This window comes from Xiphophorus maculatus, chromosome 9, assembly GCF_002775205.1.
Source record: "Xiphophorus maculatus strain JP 163 A chromosome 9, X_maculatus-5.0-male, whole genome shotgun sequence".
Taxonomy (NCBI): Eukaryota; Metazoa; Chordata; class Actinopteri; order Cyprinodontiformes; family Poeciliidae; genus Xiphophorus; species Xiphophorus maculatus.
In genome coordinates this window covers 28633224-28654725 of record NC_036451.1, presented here as the reverse complement: position 1 = coordinate 28654725, position 21502 = coordinate 28633224, and the positions used below count along the sequence as shown (strand labels likewise).

General features: G+C 37.7%; 1 protein-coding gene across 3 annotated transcripts in view; it reads left to right on the top strand.

Moving 5' to 3' along the window:
* The window catches only part of nlgn1 (neuroligin 1), a 351083-nt gene that overhangs the window by 155258 nt on the left and 174323 nt on the right, over positions 1-21502 (top strand). For all 3 annotated transcript variants that reach the window (XM_023339778.1, XM_023339776.1, XM_023339777.1), the window contains one exon: positions 5604-5756. In XM_023339778.1, the coding sequence (XP_023195546.1) occupies positions 5604-5756 (153 nt within the window). The remainder of the gene's footprint in view (positions 1-5603; positions 5757-21502) is intronic.

The following is a 21502-nucleotide window of genomic DNA, read 5'->3' as shown; positions in this document are numbered from 1 at the left end:
ATTGAAAGGCGATGTCACACTTTATCCATGGTTTACGTCACAGCATTTTGTACAGGAGGAGGTGGAAATCAGGAGCATCAAAACTAAATAACGGGTGACAGCAGCATGACTCATGTTGTGGTTGCTGCTCTAATTATGCGCTCATGTCCACTGTTGCCAGTTTCAGATGCATCTCTACACACCTGCAGAGCAACATTGCATAAGTACATCAAGCCAAGCTACACAAACATGTTCCTAAACTCTCCTTCAAAACAAAAGTCTTGGGACAACAGTATTAACAATTCTTATGAACAGTGGATGCAAGTCAGAAAGCTGTTGGGTGCAGTTGTACACAAGTGGTAGTGTTGCACCGATTGCACTTCTCTAGCCAATCACTGATCTTTAAAAAGCCTGACCTGCCAGTTCACATTTTGGCCAATACTGTTTTATGGGGGTTTTTTGTCTGAAAAGTTACTAAACATTGTTACAAATTGCTGACACTGGAGTGGCTATTGTTAACCATTTACATGCAGAAGTGGCCTGGTGGGAGGGTCAGTGAGTCCTCTCTCACAGCAAAGCAACAGCACAGCATCTGATTGGATGTTGATTGGATGCTGATTTTATCACCCAGCATTTTTATCGCTGCACACCTAATAAGAAGTGGGATATATGTTTACTTTTATAAAGACAGAATCCCGTGTCTGATGTCCCTTTTTCTTCTGTTCTTGTGGGTCACTTTGGTGCTGGATCATCCTGATGGTGATCGCATTAAAACTATAATGCAAACAACCAATAAAATCTCAGCAGAAAGTTAGATTTCAATATTAAATTCACAATGTGATGTTAGCTACATGTACTGTAGATGCCACATTTGTCTTGATTTCTTTATTAGTATCTAGAAAAGAAATCTCTCCTTGCAGAAATAATCATGTGTATAAGGTGGACCAGCTGAAGGATCTAAATGATAAACAACAAGTAGAGGCAACAAGTAGGTTATCCATTTCACATTTAGGTTAGAGGAAAGAATAAAAAGAGCCATTTTCAAGATCTTCCTTCTTTTCATTTAAATGTCTTCATTGTCTTACTGACAAGGCATGAGTGTTCCAGCATTTCTGATTGGAATCACAGATTTTGTGAAAGACGGGGAGGAAATAAAAAAAAAGTAAATAGCATAGCAAGGGTCTAAATCATTATTTCCATGATTATAGTGATTAATAGTAATTTTAAATCCTTTAAAAGTGTAACTAATAACAATATTTAATTGTAATGTGATAATCATGCACCAGTTGTTGAAACATCACTGTTGGTTTGGTACTTCAGCATTATTACCATGGTTATCACTATCATCAGCACCAACAGCCACCAGTCTCAGAATAATAATCACAGACATATGTAACTTTGACTTCTATAAACCAGCATGGTTAGCACCATCAGCTTTGACTTAAAGCTCAAATCATGGCCTAAATAAGATGTCTGACAATTTCTCATCACTCCTTCATATTGTCTATAAAATCACCATCTATAGCAGGTAACTATAGTAACCACACTTGTGACACAACAAATGGTCATCACCATTGAAGAGAGTTGGTTGTAGTTATCGTTACAATCACTGCTGCTGTTGACATCAACATCAGCATCTGTGTCTTGTTTGCTGCCATCTTCACTGTCAACATTGTTATGACTAAATTCATTTGTATAATGGCTTTAATTACACTTACCATCACCACCATAACAGCTATTATCATCCTCATTACTGTCACTCATCACTTTCATCATCAAGGCTTCACGATTTCATTACTGAGGCTCATTGTGACCAATATATAAAATTGGAGTTACACTTACCGTGTTATATCATTATCATATCCAGCTATACATTTTGATTAATATTATGACATTAGCACTATGAATGACATGAAAATCGCCATGGTGACTCACACAAATACTGTCAGTATATTAATTGAAGAGTACAAACACTTAACCGTTTTCTATTACAAGTTTTTGGAATAATTCAGTGTGCTCTGTGACAAGATGCTGGATTCCAGAAAAGAAAAAAGTTACAGAGAATGATGTCAGCTACGTATGTTTATAGAAAAGGTAAAAAAGACAAATAAAACACTAACCAAGGTCACCTTTTTATCCTCTGTTTATTCCTCATTTCCCTTTGAAATGAAATCTTTATTTATTTAGAACATGAAAAAATAAACAATGCAAGAGAGAAAGAAAGAAATTGAAAAAGAAGAAAAAAAATATACGTAACAAAAGGAGCAGGAAGAAGCCAATGCTTAGTAAATCCTTTCCCCAGTTGACTCGTCCAGTATGAACAATGTGCATTTCACAATGTAGAATCCAAATATGTCCATATGGCATATTTTTCCTCCATGTCACAAAAAAGTGACTTTACAAAAAAATTCTTTAAGATGCAGTCCCCACCATGGTAGGAGAAAGGACATTTCTGATGCTCTGCTGCTTTGATTCAATAAAGATTTCATAGAATTAAACACCCTTGGTATCAATCAGTTCTACAGCTGTTGAGTCACCTTAATGGCAGATGTATAAGGAAGCCAAATGTGCTCCTTTCCACAATTTTCCTTCCATGTTCAGTGTGGACGCTTTAATCACATGGTGTAGGAAAACTTTCCTGAACTGAAAAGTCCTTTTTATTCAATTAGTATTTTTAATCTATAAGTAACAGTTTTTCTTGAATGGCTAATTTTTAATTCCCCATGGACTCACTGATCTCCCTCTAGCCCAACGTTCCTCAGTGATAACACATCAGAGGCATTAACAAAGTATGTTGCTGCATGCACCAATGAAGAGAGTCAGAAAGCAAGATGAGTCACTCATTTCTGGGCAGCAGAAGATGAAAGTGACTCCATGTTTTGTGCTTCACTTTTTCAGAATATTGTTGGATCTCCACAAATCATGCCATCCCTTCTGCTTGCAACTTGGTTTATATCAGAGCCTTGTCAGGGACTCCAACTTCCCATTACAAACACTTTTGCTTTTAATCTTCTTGATGATTTGTGTCTGTTAGAAACTGAAAGTTGTAAAACTTATGATGACTCAATAAGTAGCAGTATATTGGTTTCCTTTCACTCTGTACTCATTTAAAAAACCTTTAACCTTCAGAAACTAGTATCAGTGGTACATAGTCACACATCTGCGGGCGATTCACACCTACTGTTTCACTATGTCACTTTGCTTACTTTGTGGAACAAGCCATTGCAAAAAATGCAAAATGTTTCATTTTATTGAAAAAGTAGAAAGACAAAGACTATCAACAAATCAAAGTAGATCCATCCATCCATCCATCCATCCATCCATCCATCCATCCATCCATTTTCTAACACTCTTGTCCCCGGTGGGGTCGGGAGGTGCTGGTACCTATCTCCAGCTAATGTTCCAGGCGAGAGGAGGGGTCACCCTGGACAGATCGCCAGTCTGTCGCAGGACAGGACACACGACCATGCACACACACACTCACACTTAGGGAGAATTTAGAAAGACCAATTAACCTGACAGTCATGTTTTTGGAAAGAACTAAGCATAAAGCACTACTAATAAACACTTGTTCTGCTAATACTAAAGCACTACAGCAACAAGTTATTAGCGGATTAGCTAAATTATTTTTGCCCTTGACAGACTACGACTCTCAAAAACAAATGTAGTTTTGACACCATAATTTGCATGTTCTGTAATGTCCTTAGATGTTGTATTTATGTTTATATCTTGTTCTTTAGTGTCCTTGTTTTATTTTGTTCCAGCATGTTTCTTGTTTGAAATGAAGCACAGAAGTAAAAGGATCTGCTGCATCATCACTTCAAAATAAGAGCATGACTATAAGCATCCAACTACTTGAAGAATTCTTAATAGCTGATAACCAAAACTTCAACACAGATAATGAACTTCATTCAACTGAAAGTTTACAAAACAGCCAAATATATTAACTCTTTCGTATCTACTTGGAGCAATTAAATCAGGAGAAGCTATGTGTTCTAAATATGTTCAAAGGTAACACAAACATTAAAGTGGGAAATGAAAAATTACTGCATGTTAATACACATCAAGTCAATGTAATTATATCAAAGTTCAGAAAGCCACAATTTAAAAGCCAAAGTCATAAAAGAAGATTTAAATGATTACAATGGAAACAGGGTAGCATATTCTAATTTAGCTCACTGTTAAAAACTAAAACACTCACTGACACTCAAAAAGAACCCTGGGAGGAATTGTCCAGTTTGGCCACAATGTTATATATAAGGAAACAAACAATATAGTATACATCATGCTTTTATTAGCAACCCACAAACTGAGATCAAGCGGTACAGGCAGTCATACACATCCTGTAAGTTTCTTGTAAAAGACAAATCCAACCTGCTTAATCGGCACAGACTGAACATGCTACTGGTTCACCTGTGAAAGAATCCTGCTATCATTGTTGACCTGCCAACTGTTTGAAGTTAAAATTCAGCCATGACAAATAGATCATTACAAAACAAATACTTGTATGGTAAAGACCGCAGGCATATTTTCCATATGCCTGCGGTCTGGGGTTAGCCCTAAACTTCCCTACTGGCTTCATTTGTTTTTATATCTTTGTTTATAACATGTGTAGTTTTCTACATTTGTATTTGGATGTAAATATTTTTAGAACATAGGACAGACCATTTATACCCTAACCAGCATACTTTCTTTTTAGAATGACTGTACATAACTATTGTTGTGCTGCGGTTAACAAATTATGTCCATCTACAACCATTTCTTTTGGGTTCTTAATTTTTTTTTTTTTTTTTATTGAGATAAGATTTTGTTTAAATTCTGTGATAAGGAAAGTGAGAGGATAACTACTTAAATGCAGTTCAAGGACTACACTTTTTTGTTTTTAAGTGTCGTTTGAACAAACACTCAGATGGAGCTGCAATTTATTTAACTCTAAATAAATTTCCAGACTTAAGTTTTGTCATATAAGCAAAACCTTTGATTTATTTAAACAGAAAGGTGTCTTATTTAACTTCTAATTAGTCCTGTTTGCCTCCAGTGAAATCAAGTGCTCGTGTGTTTCAGAACTGTAACTTAAAGGCAAATATTTCTCTACAGCTGAACAGATAAATAAAGCAATTACCTGATGGCAAATTTACATCTCAATGACCCATTTTTTTTTTTTTTTTTTTTTTTTAGAAAAGGCCGAATCTATCGTTGTATTTACTAGCCAATTTTTCTGCTGATTAATTGCTCAGTTTCTGTATCAGTTTGATATGACAGGTCAGATTGCCACTCCTGCCTGTTGACAGCTGATTTCCTGGAGTATAATCAAGACTCATCGCTTTAAGTATTCTGTTTCATTAATACAGAGAGTATGTGAAATTTAAAATGGTTCACAAAATAAATCCCCATTTACCAGTCAACACAGTCCAATCCTTTGAATGGAAAAAAAAAATCAATTTGATGCCTGAAGCTAACAAGGTCTTCATATTAAAAAGCCAGTGTGCCAGCACAATTCTGGAAAAAAAAACTAAGAGGTAGCCAAAGTCTACTAGAGAATTAAAATTTCATCACTGTCTGTCACCTTCAATCTGTCATCTAATCAGTCCTTCTGCATGTTCCACCTCCTCTTCTTCCTCCAGATATAAGGGAGAGTGGAAGCCCCAAGCCGGTGATGGTTTTTATCCACGGGGGTTCTTACATGGAAGGAACTGGAAATATGTTTGACGGCAGCATCCTAGCCAGCTATGGGAACGTCATCGTTATTACAGTCAACTACCGCCTGGGCGTCCTAGGTAAGAATCCTTCTGTTTCATATGTTGCAAGCAACTGGATTTTATTTGTTTCTTTGTTTCTTTCTGTTTTTCTTTCTTTCCTTTGTTCTTTCTGTATATCTTTCCTTCATGGTTGAACAAACATAGCGTTGCTTTCTGGCTTGAACTGGGAGTACTCAGGCAGTTTTTGCTTCACTCTGCTGTAATTTGATCTGTGGCTGGTGTCGGCTCTCTTTTCCTTTCCCATTGTGAAGAAGACTCTGAAAGGTTGCTTTAAGATGGTTGCTATGTTGAGGTATTTCATCTGACAGACGAAAACCGCAGAAGATTGTCAAGCATGTCTGTGGTTGGATGAGTCCACGTCATTGAAAGGTTTGTGGGCATGAGGCCATCAGGGCATGTTTTCCGTTGATTCAGTTTGAAGACATTCCTGGGTTTCTGATCCCCAGCAGATGATGATTAGACAAGGCTTAGTCATACACACATAGAGTGAAGTTGATGCTGATTTGTGTTACTCTGTGTTGGATGCACTTTTTTTTTTATTTTCACTCCGATTGACATAAATGTGACATATGTTTTTCAGTGTAAATATTGAAGGTTTGAAAAATATGGACTCAGAGTAAATCATCTCAAGTTTCATGACCCTCTTTTTTGTTCTCCAGTCAACAGTGTTTGATCAATACTGGGACAATCAATTCTCCCTTTTCTCTGCTCTCCATTGTATCTTGTCATCAGTTGTATTCATAATTCCTTCTTCTTCCAGAGGGCAGGTATGTATCGCATAGTTGATGAAAACACAACTTTCACTGACTAAAGCAGATCATACTGCGGTTTGTTTGAATGAGAGGAAATGATCGCATTTTCATATTGTTTGGTTACTACGGTTTCAGGTTTTTCTGATTAAACTAGACTGAACTAGTGATTGAGGGCAATACTCACCTTTCATTCCAATGAAAATCTGTCTCTGCATATTTGTTTCTATTTGTAGATGTATGTGTGAAAGTGAAGAATGAGCATAGACATGGCCCATTCCTTCCAAAGCAAATAAGCAAAATATGAGTCAAATATTAATGCTGTCTGCAGTAGTCTACACTGTCTAGTGTTATTTGAATCATTCAGACTGATTGCTTTTATATGATTTATTTATTCACTCTGCCGGCATACTCTAATCAGAACTGATAGGAATACTGTTGCTACACATATAGACTAATAAAAAAGACGATTCACTGGCATGAGGTTTATAAAATGTATAGGATTTTGTTTTTGTTCATATTTTTTAGTTATTCAAGTTAGAGTATTTTATGTTCCTTAGTCCTTATTAGATCAGTTTCGTTTCTGTTCAGTTCTTTTACGGTTTCTCCTTATGTCTTTCTCTCCATAGTTTATTTTTCTTTAGTGTTAGAATTATTTTCTGCTCCCCTGTGTTTTCTCCCCTGCTATCTTTTGTCACTTTTTTTCTCCTCCCCTGTGTAATCTTCCCTGTGCCCTTCTCTCCCCCCTCCAATTTACCTAAACGTTCTCCAACTACTCTCACCTGCAACCTATTAGCTCATCAGTCAGCTCTATTGTTCCCACACTCTACCTCCCAATATTTAAGGCTCTCTGCCTCTACCACTAGTTGCCAGTTTGTCTTGTTGTTTCTCTTGTCATGTCTACTTGGTAATTTTCCTCATCTTTACGTTTCCTCATGATCCCCCCCATGTCTCCAGTTTGACTTTGTTTTTGGATTTTTCTGTTTCTGTGGACTTTCACATTTTGTAAGTTTTATTATTTTTATTTATTTTTTTGCCTTACATCAGTACCACCTGATGACTTTAGACTGCTGCTTTTGGGTCGACCATCCTCAACACAAAACATGACACTGAGACTTTCTGTGGAACCAGTTTTCAATATAGAAATTGGTGTGTCCGATAAAATTATGAAACTTTCAGACCCGATTCATTAGATTTTTTTTTTTTGCTCATCATGTCAAAGGCATTTTTTTCCCCCAAGTCAGAAACCAGATATCTAGTCATTATGAAATATAAATAATACTAGCCCCAGGATGAATCCCTGAGGGATTCTTTATTGCAGATTGGGTTTATCAGAATTGCAATGCTTAACAGAAGCAGTTTCCTACTGTACTAACATCAGTGTGCTACCATAGAAGTCATACTGTATAATTTAAACTTTGCTAGAATAACCCATTGAGAAACTATTTTAAAAGCTTTAAAGAGAATACTTCATGAAAACCATCCATACAGAACTATACTGATCATATATATCTGACTTTTTTGTTGGAACTTTTTTCTTGGAACTTCCACCTGGAAGTGGAAGTTCCAAGTGGAAGTTTGTTGAAAGTTCTTCCAAGGAACCTCCCCAGTTCCTTGGAAGAAAACACTTGTGTTTTAAAACAGAATAAATCTAGTCAAAACATTAACCTTTCACATTTTATTTCCAACCTGCCTTCCTTCCACTCCACCCTTAATTCTCTTCCCGTTTTCCTTTTGCTCTGATGTCCAAGTTGGAAATGGTTCCAGGCCTAATAGTGTTGGAGAAAACTGTCTTCTTGCTGGTTAACATGGTGTCTCTCCTTAGATTAGACTGTGTACATGTTTACCCTCTTGGCGGTGGAAGAAGAGTGTGTTACTTTATCTTACCAAACCTTCTATCTTGCGTGCGTCGGCGTGGGTGTGTGTGTGTGAGGTGTTGTATGCAAGTTATTAAAGTGAGTCTTTCAACTCTGTCATCCATTTAAAAAGTACATCAGCCAGTTTGCTGGGTTGCTCTGTTAGGACATACATATTAGTGTGAAATTAAGAAGTTCTGAGCCTGTGTTTAATGTTCCATTTATTTTGCCTTAAAAATGTTTGAAGTAACATCAAGGAATTAAATCTTACCCAACTTAATCACATTTCACCTTATTTCAATGGTGGCCATATTAGAGTGGCCACAGTGAAGGTTTACCTCGTTGGCCAGAATAAAGTAGTTTCTCTGATCTGTGGCAGTTGTTCAGGTGGTCAGCATTGAGTTGGAAGACAAATCCAAAAATATCTTTGACATTTTTTTGCTCATTCATATGTGAGTCATAGAGAAAGTTATCATTAAGGATGTAACAATTCATTAAATGTTTGAGTTCCTTGATAATTAAAATTTTGGCTGCACTATAACTGATGCTTAGTGCAAGTGTAGCTTTACAGATTAATCAGAAATTACAATTCAGCTTTCAGCTGCAGTCTTCAACCGAGCTCCAGCCCCAAAGAGCACCTACCCATTCACACACACACACACACGCACACACACACACACACACACACAGTTCCACCAGACTAGCGGCAGCAGCAAACACCTGGTGACACTGCACATCTGCTGAGCTCCTAAGAACCATTGTATATGGCATCACAGAGAAGCATTGCTATGATGACGTACTGAAGGGGATGTCGGAGCTTCTTAAAGAGACAGATGCCATTTTCAAGGTTTCAAATTTTAAAGTTAAATTTATTTTAAGTTATTTTTTGTACATATAACATTTTTAAAACAACTGAAGGTAACATAGTTACTTGATTGTGCTATGAAATTAGACTTTGTGCCTGGAAGATACATAGATCCCCTTTGGTTGAAAATTTGTTCAGTTGGTTGATATGGTTTATAAAACATGCTACATGCTGTCCTAAACTCCATGAGAAAATACATTTACTTGAAGGTTACATCTCAACCACAGGATCATATAAAGTTTTTGTGGACCTCAAAAGGACACAATTGAGACACAAACTATGAGATGTGCATTTGACCTTACCTGGCCCACTACAACCTGTTTGCTAGAGTCTGTTGCTTTGCTGACAGACCAGCCTCTTTTCCTCACACCAGTGGTTTTCCTGCTCCTCCTTGTGGGTTTGTGTGCAAGAGTGAGCACTTTCCAGAAGCCATTAATGTCTTTAAATATGTAGAGCTGCTGACACAAAGCTGTATTTATTAGTAAAGAGCCTTGGCTACAATGGATTTGGCCATGGGGCACATATATAGTATTTTACAGTTTGTGTGTGAGTGTGTGTGTGCAGAAGCACGTTTCTTCAGGAGTTTCTCTGTTGTGCCGATCGGGTGATAATGAAACACATGCTGTATTGCTGTCAAAGTGCCATTAAAAAGTGGCAAGTATTTATTGTTCATGTCATCTGCATCACTTTTGGTCTGCTTTCAGCTGGAGGCTCACATTAATTTGGTTTATACAAATAATCAGGTACTAACCACATTCAGGCTGTATTAACTACAAACAAATGAAATTGTTTATTATTTATGTCCAACCTGAATGAAAATTGCCAGAAAAGTGGCACGATAATACTGGCTTTGCTCATAGTGCTGCTTTAAATGAAGGGTTTCTCCATGGTGATTTGATGCAGGGCATCTAGAAAGCGAGGCTGTGTCTTTAAGGCTGGGCCCTCACAGTGTTGAGTTTGTTTTAGCCTGGCCAAAACCTTTAATCATGCTGATTGATGAGGTGCATTTCCCTGACTCAAACCTTCTCCAAATACCTCTTCCATTCCAGCCATACATCAGCCTTTGAGCCAATTCATCAAGCCTTTGATTGTTTTAAGATATACCTGGCCAGTAAAATATCCATTTCTCTGCATGGCATGGCTCCTCTAGCTCTGCCCTCTTTACAGTCCTGGGATCGCCATAGAAACCTTTGAGGGGAGGATGGGGATGCAGTTGGAGATTGATGTTTTAAAGAGTATTTTCTGAATTACTTTAAAGTAATTATTCATGTTTAATGAGAGGAAAACAATACCTAGTAATGAGTCTTTGTTTTAAAAGGACTTGGTAGAAAGAAATTAAAAACACATTGAGTGAAAATGAATTCCAAAAACATCCTATTTTTAAAGACCAGCAATGTGTGTGACAAAACTAACATATAGCTACTAAAGGCAGTTGTGTTGAACCTGGGGCGTTCCCAAGCCCCCCAGAGTGGAGCTTGGGAACAACAACCACCCACCCACCTACAGCTGAATTCTACTAAGACTTGAGACCCCCTCATCAGGTGCATATTATTGCCTTTTGTAACAGTTCAAACACCAAATATGCCTGAATCTGCATTAATCCACACACTTCAGATTGTCATTACGCTACAACAGAGGCTAACATTCAAGCTGTTTCTTATCTTTGCTGCAATACAGCAAAGGGAAGGGTGCTTCTGGATTGGGTGCTTCAGAAACAACATCCAGATAAGATAAGATAAGAAAAATCGTTATTGTCATTGTCACAAGAACAACAAAATTCAAAAGGTGCCATCAGTCAGTGCACATGCCCAAAAACAAAAAAATAACTGTCTCACAATTCACACACAACGCAAGAATCAACAAACAACTGGCAAAAAAAAAAAGAAAAAAAAAGAAAAACACTAAATAAGAACAGCCACATTCTCACATACATCATTTATGATGATTAATGGTTGTTTTTGATTGCATTTAGTTTTGTTATTGCTATCGGGTAGAAACTGTCTCTGAGACGGTTGGTTCTTGTTCTGGTTGCTCTGTATCTTCTGCCTGAAGGCAGCAGTGTGAACAGAGAATGTCCGGGGTGAGAAGTGTCCTTTGTGATGTGTTGTGCTTTTCTTAGACAGCGGTCGCTGTGCAGGTCCTCCAGTGAGGGGAGAGGGCAGCCAATGATTTTTTGGGCTGTATTCACAACCCTTTGGAGAGCTTTCCTTTGAGCCGTAGCCGTAAAATATAAGAGCATTAGCATTGCTCCTATATTTTACCTCACCAAGCTGCATTTTCTCTCAGATGTTTTCTGAGAGATGTTTGCTCTCAGGTGGTTTATGATTTAGTAGATGATTTATGCTCTACTAAAATCATCTGATGAATTGTTCATGAATAATTTAGTTGACTTCCACTAAAGGAATCTGCAAATAGGTGAATCCACAAATACTAAGTCACAAACAGGGGCTGGTCCACTGTGGTTGGTTAATTTACTTATACAGACCCATTTAATGAATTAGAATATTGCTGAAAAGCCAATTTATTTCAGGAACTTTGTCACTAAGTGAAACACATATATTAGTTACACATAGATGGATGCCTGAAAGCCTTGATTTCTGTTAATTAAGAGGATTTTCCACTTAGAGGATTTAAGTTTTTACACGGGACCAATAAAAAAATATTTAATACAGAAATGCAGCCTTGACACCTGCTTAAAGGTTATTTTCAAAAAGTATTTTTATTTGGACAAACAAGACTCATCTAGACATATTCTAATTTATTAAATATCACTGTAAATGCTGTCTGAAATATGATGTATAAGACAAACTTACCTTCTCTGTCAGTTATTTCATATTTAATGCAGCCAAGGTGTCATGTTTCCTACTAACATTGGTTTACTAATAGCCAAATTTTCATGCTATACATTTCATACACTTTGTACATAGTTTATTTAAATACTTACCTTCATTTCTACTTGACAGAAAACCCCCTTTCTGACTTAATATAAGTAAAGTCAGGCAGTAAAGAGTTAGTTAAACAATGCTTCAGGTTTTCATCTATTGAGACCTGGCACTGACAGTGATGAAACATTTTTTGTTTCTTCTATTATGGTGTTCACTTTGGCCTGCTGCATCAAATTTAAATCATAACTGGAGGACAGCCATCAGCTATCTGATGCAAACAAAGTGCTCACACCTGTACCATTTGATGGACCAGATTGCACTAGCATGTGACCGGGACTTTCTGTGTATAACAATCTGACAAAGAGGAGACAGCTGGCATTAAACATGTGTTAAACCTACGTGGCATGTGATGCTAACGGATGGTTCAGATGCAGTAAGATGTCTCACAGTGCATGCTTCATGTCCTCATAGCAGAAAGCAAGTCTGAGTGTGATTTCTCCATTTGAGTGCTATTTGTAATAGTTTCCTGCTCCCCCTGCCCTTTCAATGCGATAAACAGTAAAAACTAAATTTTCATTATTTAACTCATGTATTGTTTTCAGCTTGTGTGCCCACAATCTTTTCTAAATTATGAATATGTGTGCTTGTTTGAGGAGCATTACCTCTGACACAGGCCTTATCCTCATTACTTTCTTTTTGAAAATATTACTCACTTCCTTGCTTACTGTCATATATTTTCCCTCTATTTCTCTCTACTCTGTAATCGTGTTTCTTATTTGGTGCTTGCTTTGACCTGCTGCTTGGATGTTTGGGGCTGTTACTTTCATGCTGATTAACTCCTTTCTTCCTGAAACAAATACCCTAATGATTTACTTTCAATGCTCTGTGCTCATAACTGTGTCCCCTCTTTACTTACTTGCAAAATGTTGCATGCAAAAAAACCAAAAAAAAACTCCACCTAGAAACAATTAATTTCACAACTATGTGAGGAGGCCAGCGACTCCAATGAGGCACCAGTGTATATTTACAAATAGCAATCAAAAAAATTGCACAACTTTTTAAAGATGTCCATAAGTAAATTACGGCTCCTGCTAATGATTATTTTTGGATTTGATTATTTGGATGACTAATTAATTAATTAGTCATCCAAATTGGCACATTTTGTGGATTTTTCATTTAACCATTTATGCCTTTTCATATAATATTAGAAATACATAAAAAATATGTAAATAAATAATTCAATTTCTTTTTAAATAAGAGAATAAACGTTTTATTGCCTAAATGCCCTCACAGCATTCCTTTAGTGAACACTTGATTATTTGTAGCAAAGGATTCATCTGCAGCTAAAAAAATACTTCTAAGATTTACATGATTTACACATCATTAAAAGGTGCTAATTATTTTGAACTATGATACTAGTTTAATCTTAGCTGCTATTTTTTTTTAGTCTTTATACTCTAGTTCAGTGAATCCCAAAGTAGGTCCTCAAGGCACTGACCTGCCTTGCTTCAACACACCTCATTCAGATGACTGCAATTCAGCAAAATCCTGTTAATCAGCCATCAACTGAAACCATGTATGCTGAAGCAGGAGAATGCCTAAAACATGCAGTGCAGTGTCCCCTGAGGGCCAGGGTTACAAACTTTTCTTTAGTTAATGATTAACCAGTTGATGATTATTTCAATGATTGATCTCAATTAATCTGATTAATTTTTTCAGCCCTGTAGAACCTTGTTTGTATTAAGCAGTTGAGCTAATATTTCTGGCCATATTTTGTCTGGGATCTGGTATTTTTCCGAGTTTGGATCCCGGGGCTTTTTGTGGTAGGCTCTAAAATGTGTGTGCTTGCGTTGAATGAATCACCTGTTTACCTTTAGATCTCAGTGTCTCCTGCTCTACAACATTTTATCTGAACTGTAGAGAAAAGCTAGCCTTGATCAGTAAGCTAGCTGTTTAGAGATGCTCTGCTGTTTGTAATACTTTCCTTACTCTGCGTCCCGGCCGGAGCCAAACTGGAGAACATTTTTCAACATTTCTTTTGTTTTGTTTTTTTCTTTTGTGCATCAAAGGACAGAGGCCTAACAAGATAATGTCTGAAAAGTCCAAATATGTCCTATCAGGCTGTTCCTATGGCAAACAGCCATGTAGTAGGAGCTTGTTTAGAACTATCAGGCTAGGAAACAGCAAAATCAAAAATTTTCCATCAGCCTGTGTTGAATTTCTAATATTGTCTAAAACATAAGAACATTTAGTATATCCACAGAATTTCAGTACTGTGGTTATATAGTTATTGCGATGCATGGCCAGAGGCTGGCTAAATAAGCATTTTATAGATACTTTCTATTCTTTTTCCTGCATCCTCTGTTGGGGAAATGGCAGACATCTTCTTGGCTCAGCTGTGCCATCCTGCCATTCTCTACTGAACCAAAGCTTTTCCCTCTATGCTCACTTTTTAATTTGGCATTTAACTTACAACATAATCATCTATTCAGTGAGTGGGCGGGTAAGCTAGAAGACCTTAACCACACTAATGGTGATCTGGCAACGGAACGCTTGGCAGTGTTGGGCTAACTGCAGCTTTGCCGACTGGATTCATCTGGCAACAGCTGACTATCTGGACATGCTGGCCGAAACCTTTTCACATCAGAACTTAGTCCACCATTATGCCTTAGTACACCATTATATAACATAAAGACTCTTGTTTATTTAGAATATTAATGCCCAGAGTCACTCTGAGCTTCCAACACCAAAGCTTTTAAAGAAGTTGTCTAAACATTGATCAAATACTACATCTTTCTAGTTTTATTCAGATTCTTTTGTCTGGACACCTTAATCCAGGGCTTCAAAAATATTTAGTTTAAGATTAAAGCCTTTTATATTAAGTTGTTGCATTTAATTTACCCACAATCAAGTAACATACTTACACTTGATTATGGGTATAGGGAGATTATGTAAATTCAACTTTTGTCAGCTGTTGTAATGTCATTTCTTCATCAAATACATGATTAGTATATTTGAAAAATACTTATTTTAGCTGTAAAAACAATACTGTAAAAATGTTGTAGATGGTTTAGCTTTTATGAATTGAAATAAAATATTGTCATGACATGCTGTACATAGGCATGTTGCTTATGCTGCAATGCATTCTGGGTAAATAATGTATGCTATGTCCAGCTGCACTAGTTCCATCCAGCCAAAACAGCGATGAGTAATGCTAAGCTTTTTCAATTTGAACCAGAACATGTTGAAATTGATGGGAATGTAGAAATCAGAAGAGGTAATAAAGATAAGTACCAAATGGAGGAAAGAGTTTCTGCTGCTGCTGCAACCTTCAGCTGCATGAATGAAACAGATCGGACTGTGTGATCCTTGAGTAGTTAACATGCCTGTATCAGGTCAGATCTTCAGTCTGATGTTGGGTTCATGTCTTCACATAAAGCAATAGCAAAAGCTTTGCTATCATTTAAAAGAGTTTCCAGTACTTCATGTCTCTAATGTTTCTCCCAACGTCTTGTTGCATGCCATTTGCTTTTAGCTTGTTAGATTCTTCTTCAGTTTTGAAGTTACAAATAACTCAAAGTCTTATGGAGAGAAATGTTGAGGGCACAAATATAGGTCCTTCGCAAGTTGTGTTCGGCACTTCACTGTTTTTTTTGTAATTTTTTTTATTACAGCCAACAGCAACGTAGTGTGTCACTGTCTAAATTTACACCAGTCAAATGGAATTTGATGACAAATAATCCAGGTAAAGTTAACTTTCCTGTGCTGACTCTGTAGCTTCCAGGACAGAATGGACCCATCAACCTACTACGCATTAAACAGGTGAAAAAATGGCATACTCCATGAGTGAAAAATATAACAAAAGATATTAAATTTTTGGAGTAATTATGAATTTTTACACATCACAAACCACAATTTTTCAGGTAGTATGAAAATTACAACATAATTAGGCGAACATGTTTAACTAATTGTGCATCCCTTTAACACCTCCTGATTTAAAGCACTGCTTATTACCGCAAAGTTCCTCATTAGAGCTGCAGTCTGCCGATGAGAATCTCACTCACAGAACACCCCTCTCACAGCTCTCCCTCTGAGCTCCTCCAGACTAGCGGCAGGAGCAATTAGCAAACACCTGGTGGAACTGTGCATCTGCTGGGCTCCTAAGAACAGTTGTAAACAGCATAGCAGGAAACCATCGTTGTTATAAAGTGTTGAAGGGACAGTGTCTCTATCTGTAGGACATTCTTAAAGAGACAGAGGCCAATTTCAAGTCAAATTCCTTTCAAGTTATATATGATATACACAGTATTTTCATAACTGGCAGTAACTTGATAGTACTTGATTGTGCTATGAAATCGTACTATGTGTCTAGAAAATACATAATACTGCCCCATTTCATTTTAAAATCTATTTGAATTTATAATCAATACAGCTATTCAAAAAAACTGGCATCCTGCTAACACTGGGGATCAGTTGATGTTGTTATGGTTGCATCAAAAATCCTGTCCTGCTACTTTCAAACTGGTGGGGCTCTGAGAGGCCAACTGATTGCAAGAGCCTGGAACAGAGCTGATTATCCTGGTAGGAGGCCAGCGGGGCACGTGGAAAGATGGGTTAAGAGACAAAAAAAATAACTTCCATCCCCCTAAATCCAACTGTAGACACCTCGATGTAAACAGCGTGAGCGGATACCCATTTGCAGAACCCCTGGTGATGTTGTTATTTATTGATCAAAGCCTTTCCTTTGGCTTGCTTCTGACTGGAAGCTTGAGCCAAGGGTTGTAAGCTTATGTTCATGTCTGCATGTGTGTAATGAGGCTAATACAGCAGAGGTACATATGCGAGCACGATCAAAGTGTGTGGTGTAGTTCCCACCACGGCATACTGCATACATAGAGATGTGTACCAGTCATAGTTTCATTGACTTGTAATAGTTATTCATTCCTTTGTAATTTTCAAAGCCTGTTTTAGATTTTTGCATGGTCTGAGGCATTTGCTGTAAGTGTGGTGCAGACGTGTTCTGCCTCTCAGGTTGTCAGTCTTTCCACAGTCCTGAGGGAACTCCACAGACTATCTACCAGCACTGAATAAAACCATTGCCAACAAGCTATAAAGAAGACAAAGAGTCCGAGGGACAGAACGATGAAGAGAAAATGTGATTTAAGACACAATGGGGGTTGTCCGCCCGGCACGACAAAAGCCATCTGATTGGTTATCAGTGTGAGTCACAAATCTGCCAATGCCATATTTTTAGAGGTCAGACATCAGGCAACAGGAGAGGGAAGAGAGAACAGCATGACGCTTCATGTAGCTGAGAACATGTCAGAGTTCTTCTGTCATCTTGGTCAATAACAGGCTAATAATATATATCGACGTCCTGTTTAACCTGTAGTTTGCTTTCATTCTAGTTACCATTTTCTTATAGATTTTCCTGTCTGTTATTTGAGACATTTTTGTCTGCAGAATGGATGTCCTGGCATCAGTTTTAATGAGCAGTTCCGTTGATTTCAACAATGTGTCAGCTTTAGGTGTCATCCTGCTGAGCAGAGTGTCCTTTAAGTTGTATCCCTGAAAGCGAAACGTTGCCGAGGTCGGTGTGATGGATGAGCATGAAGCAAGCACATCTGACTTTCACAAAGGAGACTGAACATGCAATAAATATTTGCCTTGTAAAATGCTGCGGTACTTACTCCAACCTTACCCAAAAGGCATTTTTAATGCAAAACTACTGCTGTCAAAACATTGTTTTAGTGTCATCCGTATTTGACTTTGAACATGCATAATAACATATGCTAATATCAGAAACAGGAGGGATTTTTCAAATCAACTTTTCAGAAATGAAAATACCATATTATAAAATGCAAACATGTAATTTATTCACATCACAGTTGTCTTTTCAAAATCAAAAAGAAAAATGTATATTAGAGAGCTTAATTAATATAAATCCTAGTTCACATGGCAGGATTTTTGGTCCCGATACTCCCCTTCAGACAATCATAGAGGGTTCAGCGCTTTAAGATTATTGCTTAAGAAAATTATAGCTGATCATCCTGCTGCGTGTGGTGTGTTAAGACTGGTTCGGTCAGTAAAATCTAAAATCTGGGATATTCAACATGTTTGGCTTGGCCCAATATGGCAGCGCGTGTGGAGTCCCCTGACTGTGAATGGAAATGTATCCTGTTTAACGTGTTGAAGTCTGTGTTTTCCTCTCTCTCTTCTAGGTATTTGCATGCTCGTATGTATACATGCACACACATAAGAGCGCATGCGCACCAAGCTAAGACACACTATGAAACACCCTTTTTAGGGTGTAGCTTGGATAAAGGCCAACAAAGAGAACTAGAAACTGTTGTTTATTGCATTTTCCTCTGTTAGCCCCTAAGGATAGGATGAACAAATGGACCAGCGCTGTATTTTCGTCTTCGTTCATGAATTCAACTCACTGACTCTCTTTCAGCCTCATACATCAAGAACCTAAATAGAGAAAGGATAATTTTCCACAAATGTGACAGGTAGCCAATCAAAAAACACAGAGGGAAATCCCAAACAAAGAACAGCTGACATGAGAATCCGGTGGATGTTGGATATGGAGGATTGTCTAGGTGTTATGTGGCAACAATGTGAATGGATGATTCAACATTTGGTGCAAGGAATATCAAGAGAAATGACAAGGAGATGAGTAGGAGTGAAATTGCTAACGCAGTTGATATATACTTTTCAGCTATCCATCGTTAACATGACATAAGTTAGTTGTAATGATAACTTTATTCATTCAGCCAGGGCTTGACACTGAAACAAGCTACTTGCATTTCAAGTAGATTGTAGTTGTGCTAGTAAAACATTTACTAATGCCTGGTTTTAATATTTGTTAACTGAACTTATATCTGTCATTTTGTGCCCATTTCTCTCAATGTAATTGTAAACATCAAAACAGAACAACTTACCTCCATCTCCGTATCATAGTACAGCAAAAAGAGCTGCTGTCTCCATTCCTTTATCCAACATCTTTTGTTTTTGTTATGTCTGTTATCGCTTAAAATAAGTCCACAAACTATTGCCATTGCATCCTCGGCAATGTTTTTCTACTCCAAATTCATGAATCTCAATATTGGAAAGTGAAATGAGTGTGTTTGTGGTGTGTTGCTCCTGCCCTGTGGCTGCACACCCACCATACATGGTACAATCCAACCTGTTATACCTAAGAGTTTTTATTGGCAGCTGTGTGGTCTCTGAGGTTTTTAAAGTCCTGCCATGTGAACTAGGCATAACTGAAGCAAACAAGAAATTATAAGAAGATCAATAGTGTGACAGGTTTTACTATATTATATCTGCCATGAAAGTGTGAGCTTACACTTTGATGTCTTCTTCCCATAATCAAACATCAACTTCACTTTTACCCCCTAAAACTCCCAACAGAACAGTTTAAAGTAATTTCCCTATCCATGAAGTGATAGCTCACAGACAGTATCTCAACAGAAACTAGTCCTATCTTTTCAGCAGTGTAACTTTGGGTGAACTGCTATTCATAGAACCAACTCTGTGATCAGACCTTTGCATTAACTTGTTGATCCTATCTCCGTTTTTGTCTTTCACTCACTTTGCCATTCCTGCCATCTCACTGCAGCAATAGTCTATTTTCCAGAATCCATCTGCCATATTGCCTTCTCGCTTTGTTCCGAAACAAATCCCATAATCCTCTCAAAGGTCAGCCTTCTCTTTTCTTGCCTGTACAGCTCTCAGCACTTGCCATGTATTCATTTGTTTTTCCCCAATGGAAACAATAGAACAATATGGGAGATAAAAGGGAACGAGGAGGTGGATGAGACGGTGGGAGATCCTGTTGTTTCCCTCCGTCTCCCTTGTGCACCGCTGTTCGCTCCGGTTTTGGCTTCTTTTTGTTTTCAGTCATTTGGATTCGGCAAAGTTATTTACTGGCATAAGAAGCGTTGTCAGAAGCCAACAATTAGCGGTTCCTACACTGTCAGTGTACTGGCTTACTTAGTGGTTGGTTCCAAACTTAATTCATTTTGCTGAATGATTATTATCATCATTTTCCATGCTGTGGGCCTGGTTTGTAAAGCCAGAAATCTTTAGGTTCTGGGTTTTGGCAAATTCAAAGCAGGCTTGTGAAGAGACCTGCGGCTGTTTTTCATTCGTCATGTAGTAACATACACTCTGCACTTGGAACATATATTAGTCCCAACAGAAGTCATCAGGCCCACACACCCTGGAGCCTGTTGTACGAGTAAACACAGAAACGGTGGCTAAATTACAGGGAACCAGAGAACAGGAGACAGTGTGATCATTGAAAACTAAATGGCTGATTTGCATGTGCAACATTCATCTGCAGCATATTGCATCCAGCTAATACTAATTACACAAACTATCAGCCACTTAATCATTAATCAATATTAATATGCATGATTATTAATATTTCTGTTTTCCCTCTAATGCTACAGCACTGCAGGGCCCCACTTACTTGTGTTTACACCTGCATCAATCTTCATTATACATCTTCTATTAATTAACTGTCTCCTCTTTCGACTCTCCATCTCTCGGCAGACTCTCATCTCTCTACCTTTCACTCACTGTATGTGGTTGCCACTCAAATTTGAACCGTCTCCCTTGATTACACTTTTGAATGCAGATATTGGCTAGTCCATTTGATGCAACTCAATTAGGAATGCATAAATTATGATATGAAGTCTGAGACATTCATCCAAAAAAGTGCAACACCAATTTAACTTGCCTGTAAAAAGTATTTACCTCCTTCGGTGTTTTATCCATTTTAATCCATCTGCAAATTGATTATGATTAACATAATTTGGATTTTTTGGAAAAAAATAGTCTTTGTCCAAGTGAAAACTGATTTCTACAAAATAATGTCAAATAAAAACTGATCAAACATAAAATGAAAGACTGCATAAGAATTCTCCTTCCGGTTCCCAAAAACAGTGACTATACAGAAACATAGAGGAGTAAAACAGCAAAAACTGAAGACATCTGTTAGGGAGTAAATCATTTTTATGGCATTGCACATGATCGTAGAACACACCATCACATTTTGTCTTGTCACTCTGTGAAATGGGACTACATGGCGGTACAGTTGGTAAACATTGGGTGTTTCTGCATGGAGTGTGCATGTTCTCCCCATGCCTTCATGGGTTCCCTCTGTGTACTCCGACTTCATCGCTGTAATTAACCCGCAGGTGTGCATGTGTGTGTGCATGGTTGTTTGTCCTGTCTGTCTCTATGTTGCCCTATGATGTACTGGCGACTTGTCCAGTTTACCCCACCTCTCACTCACTGAATGCTGGAGATCGGCACCCCCATATAACCCCCGATGACCAATATAATACAGACAAGGATTGATGGATAGATTCTGTTAAATATTTTCATGATGTAAAAT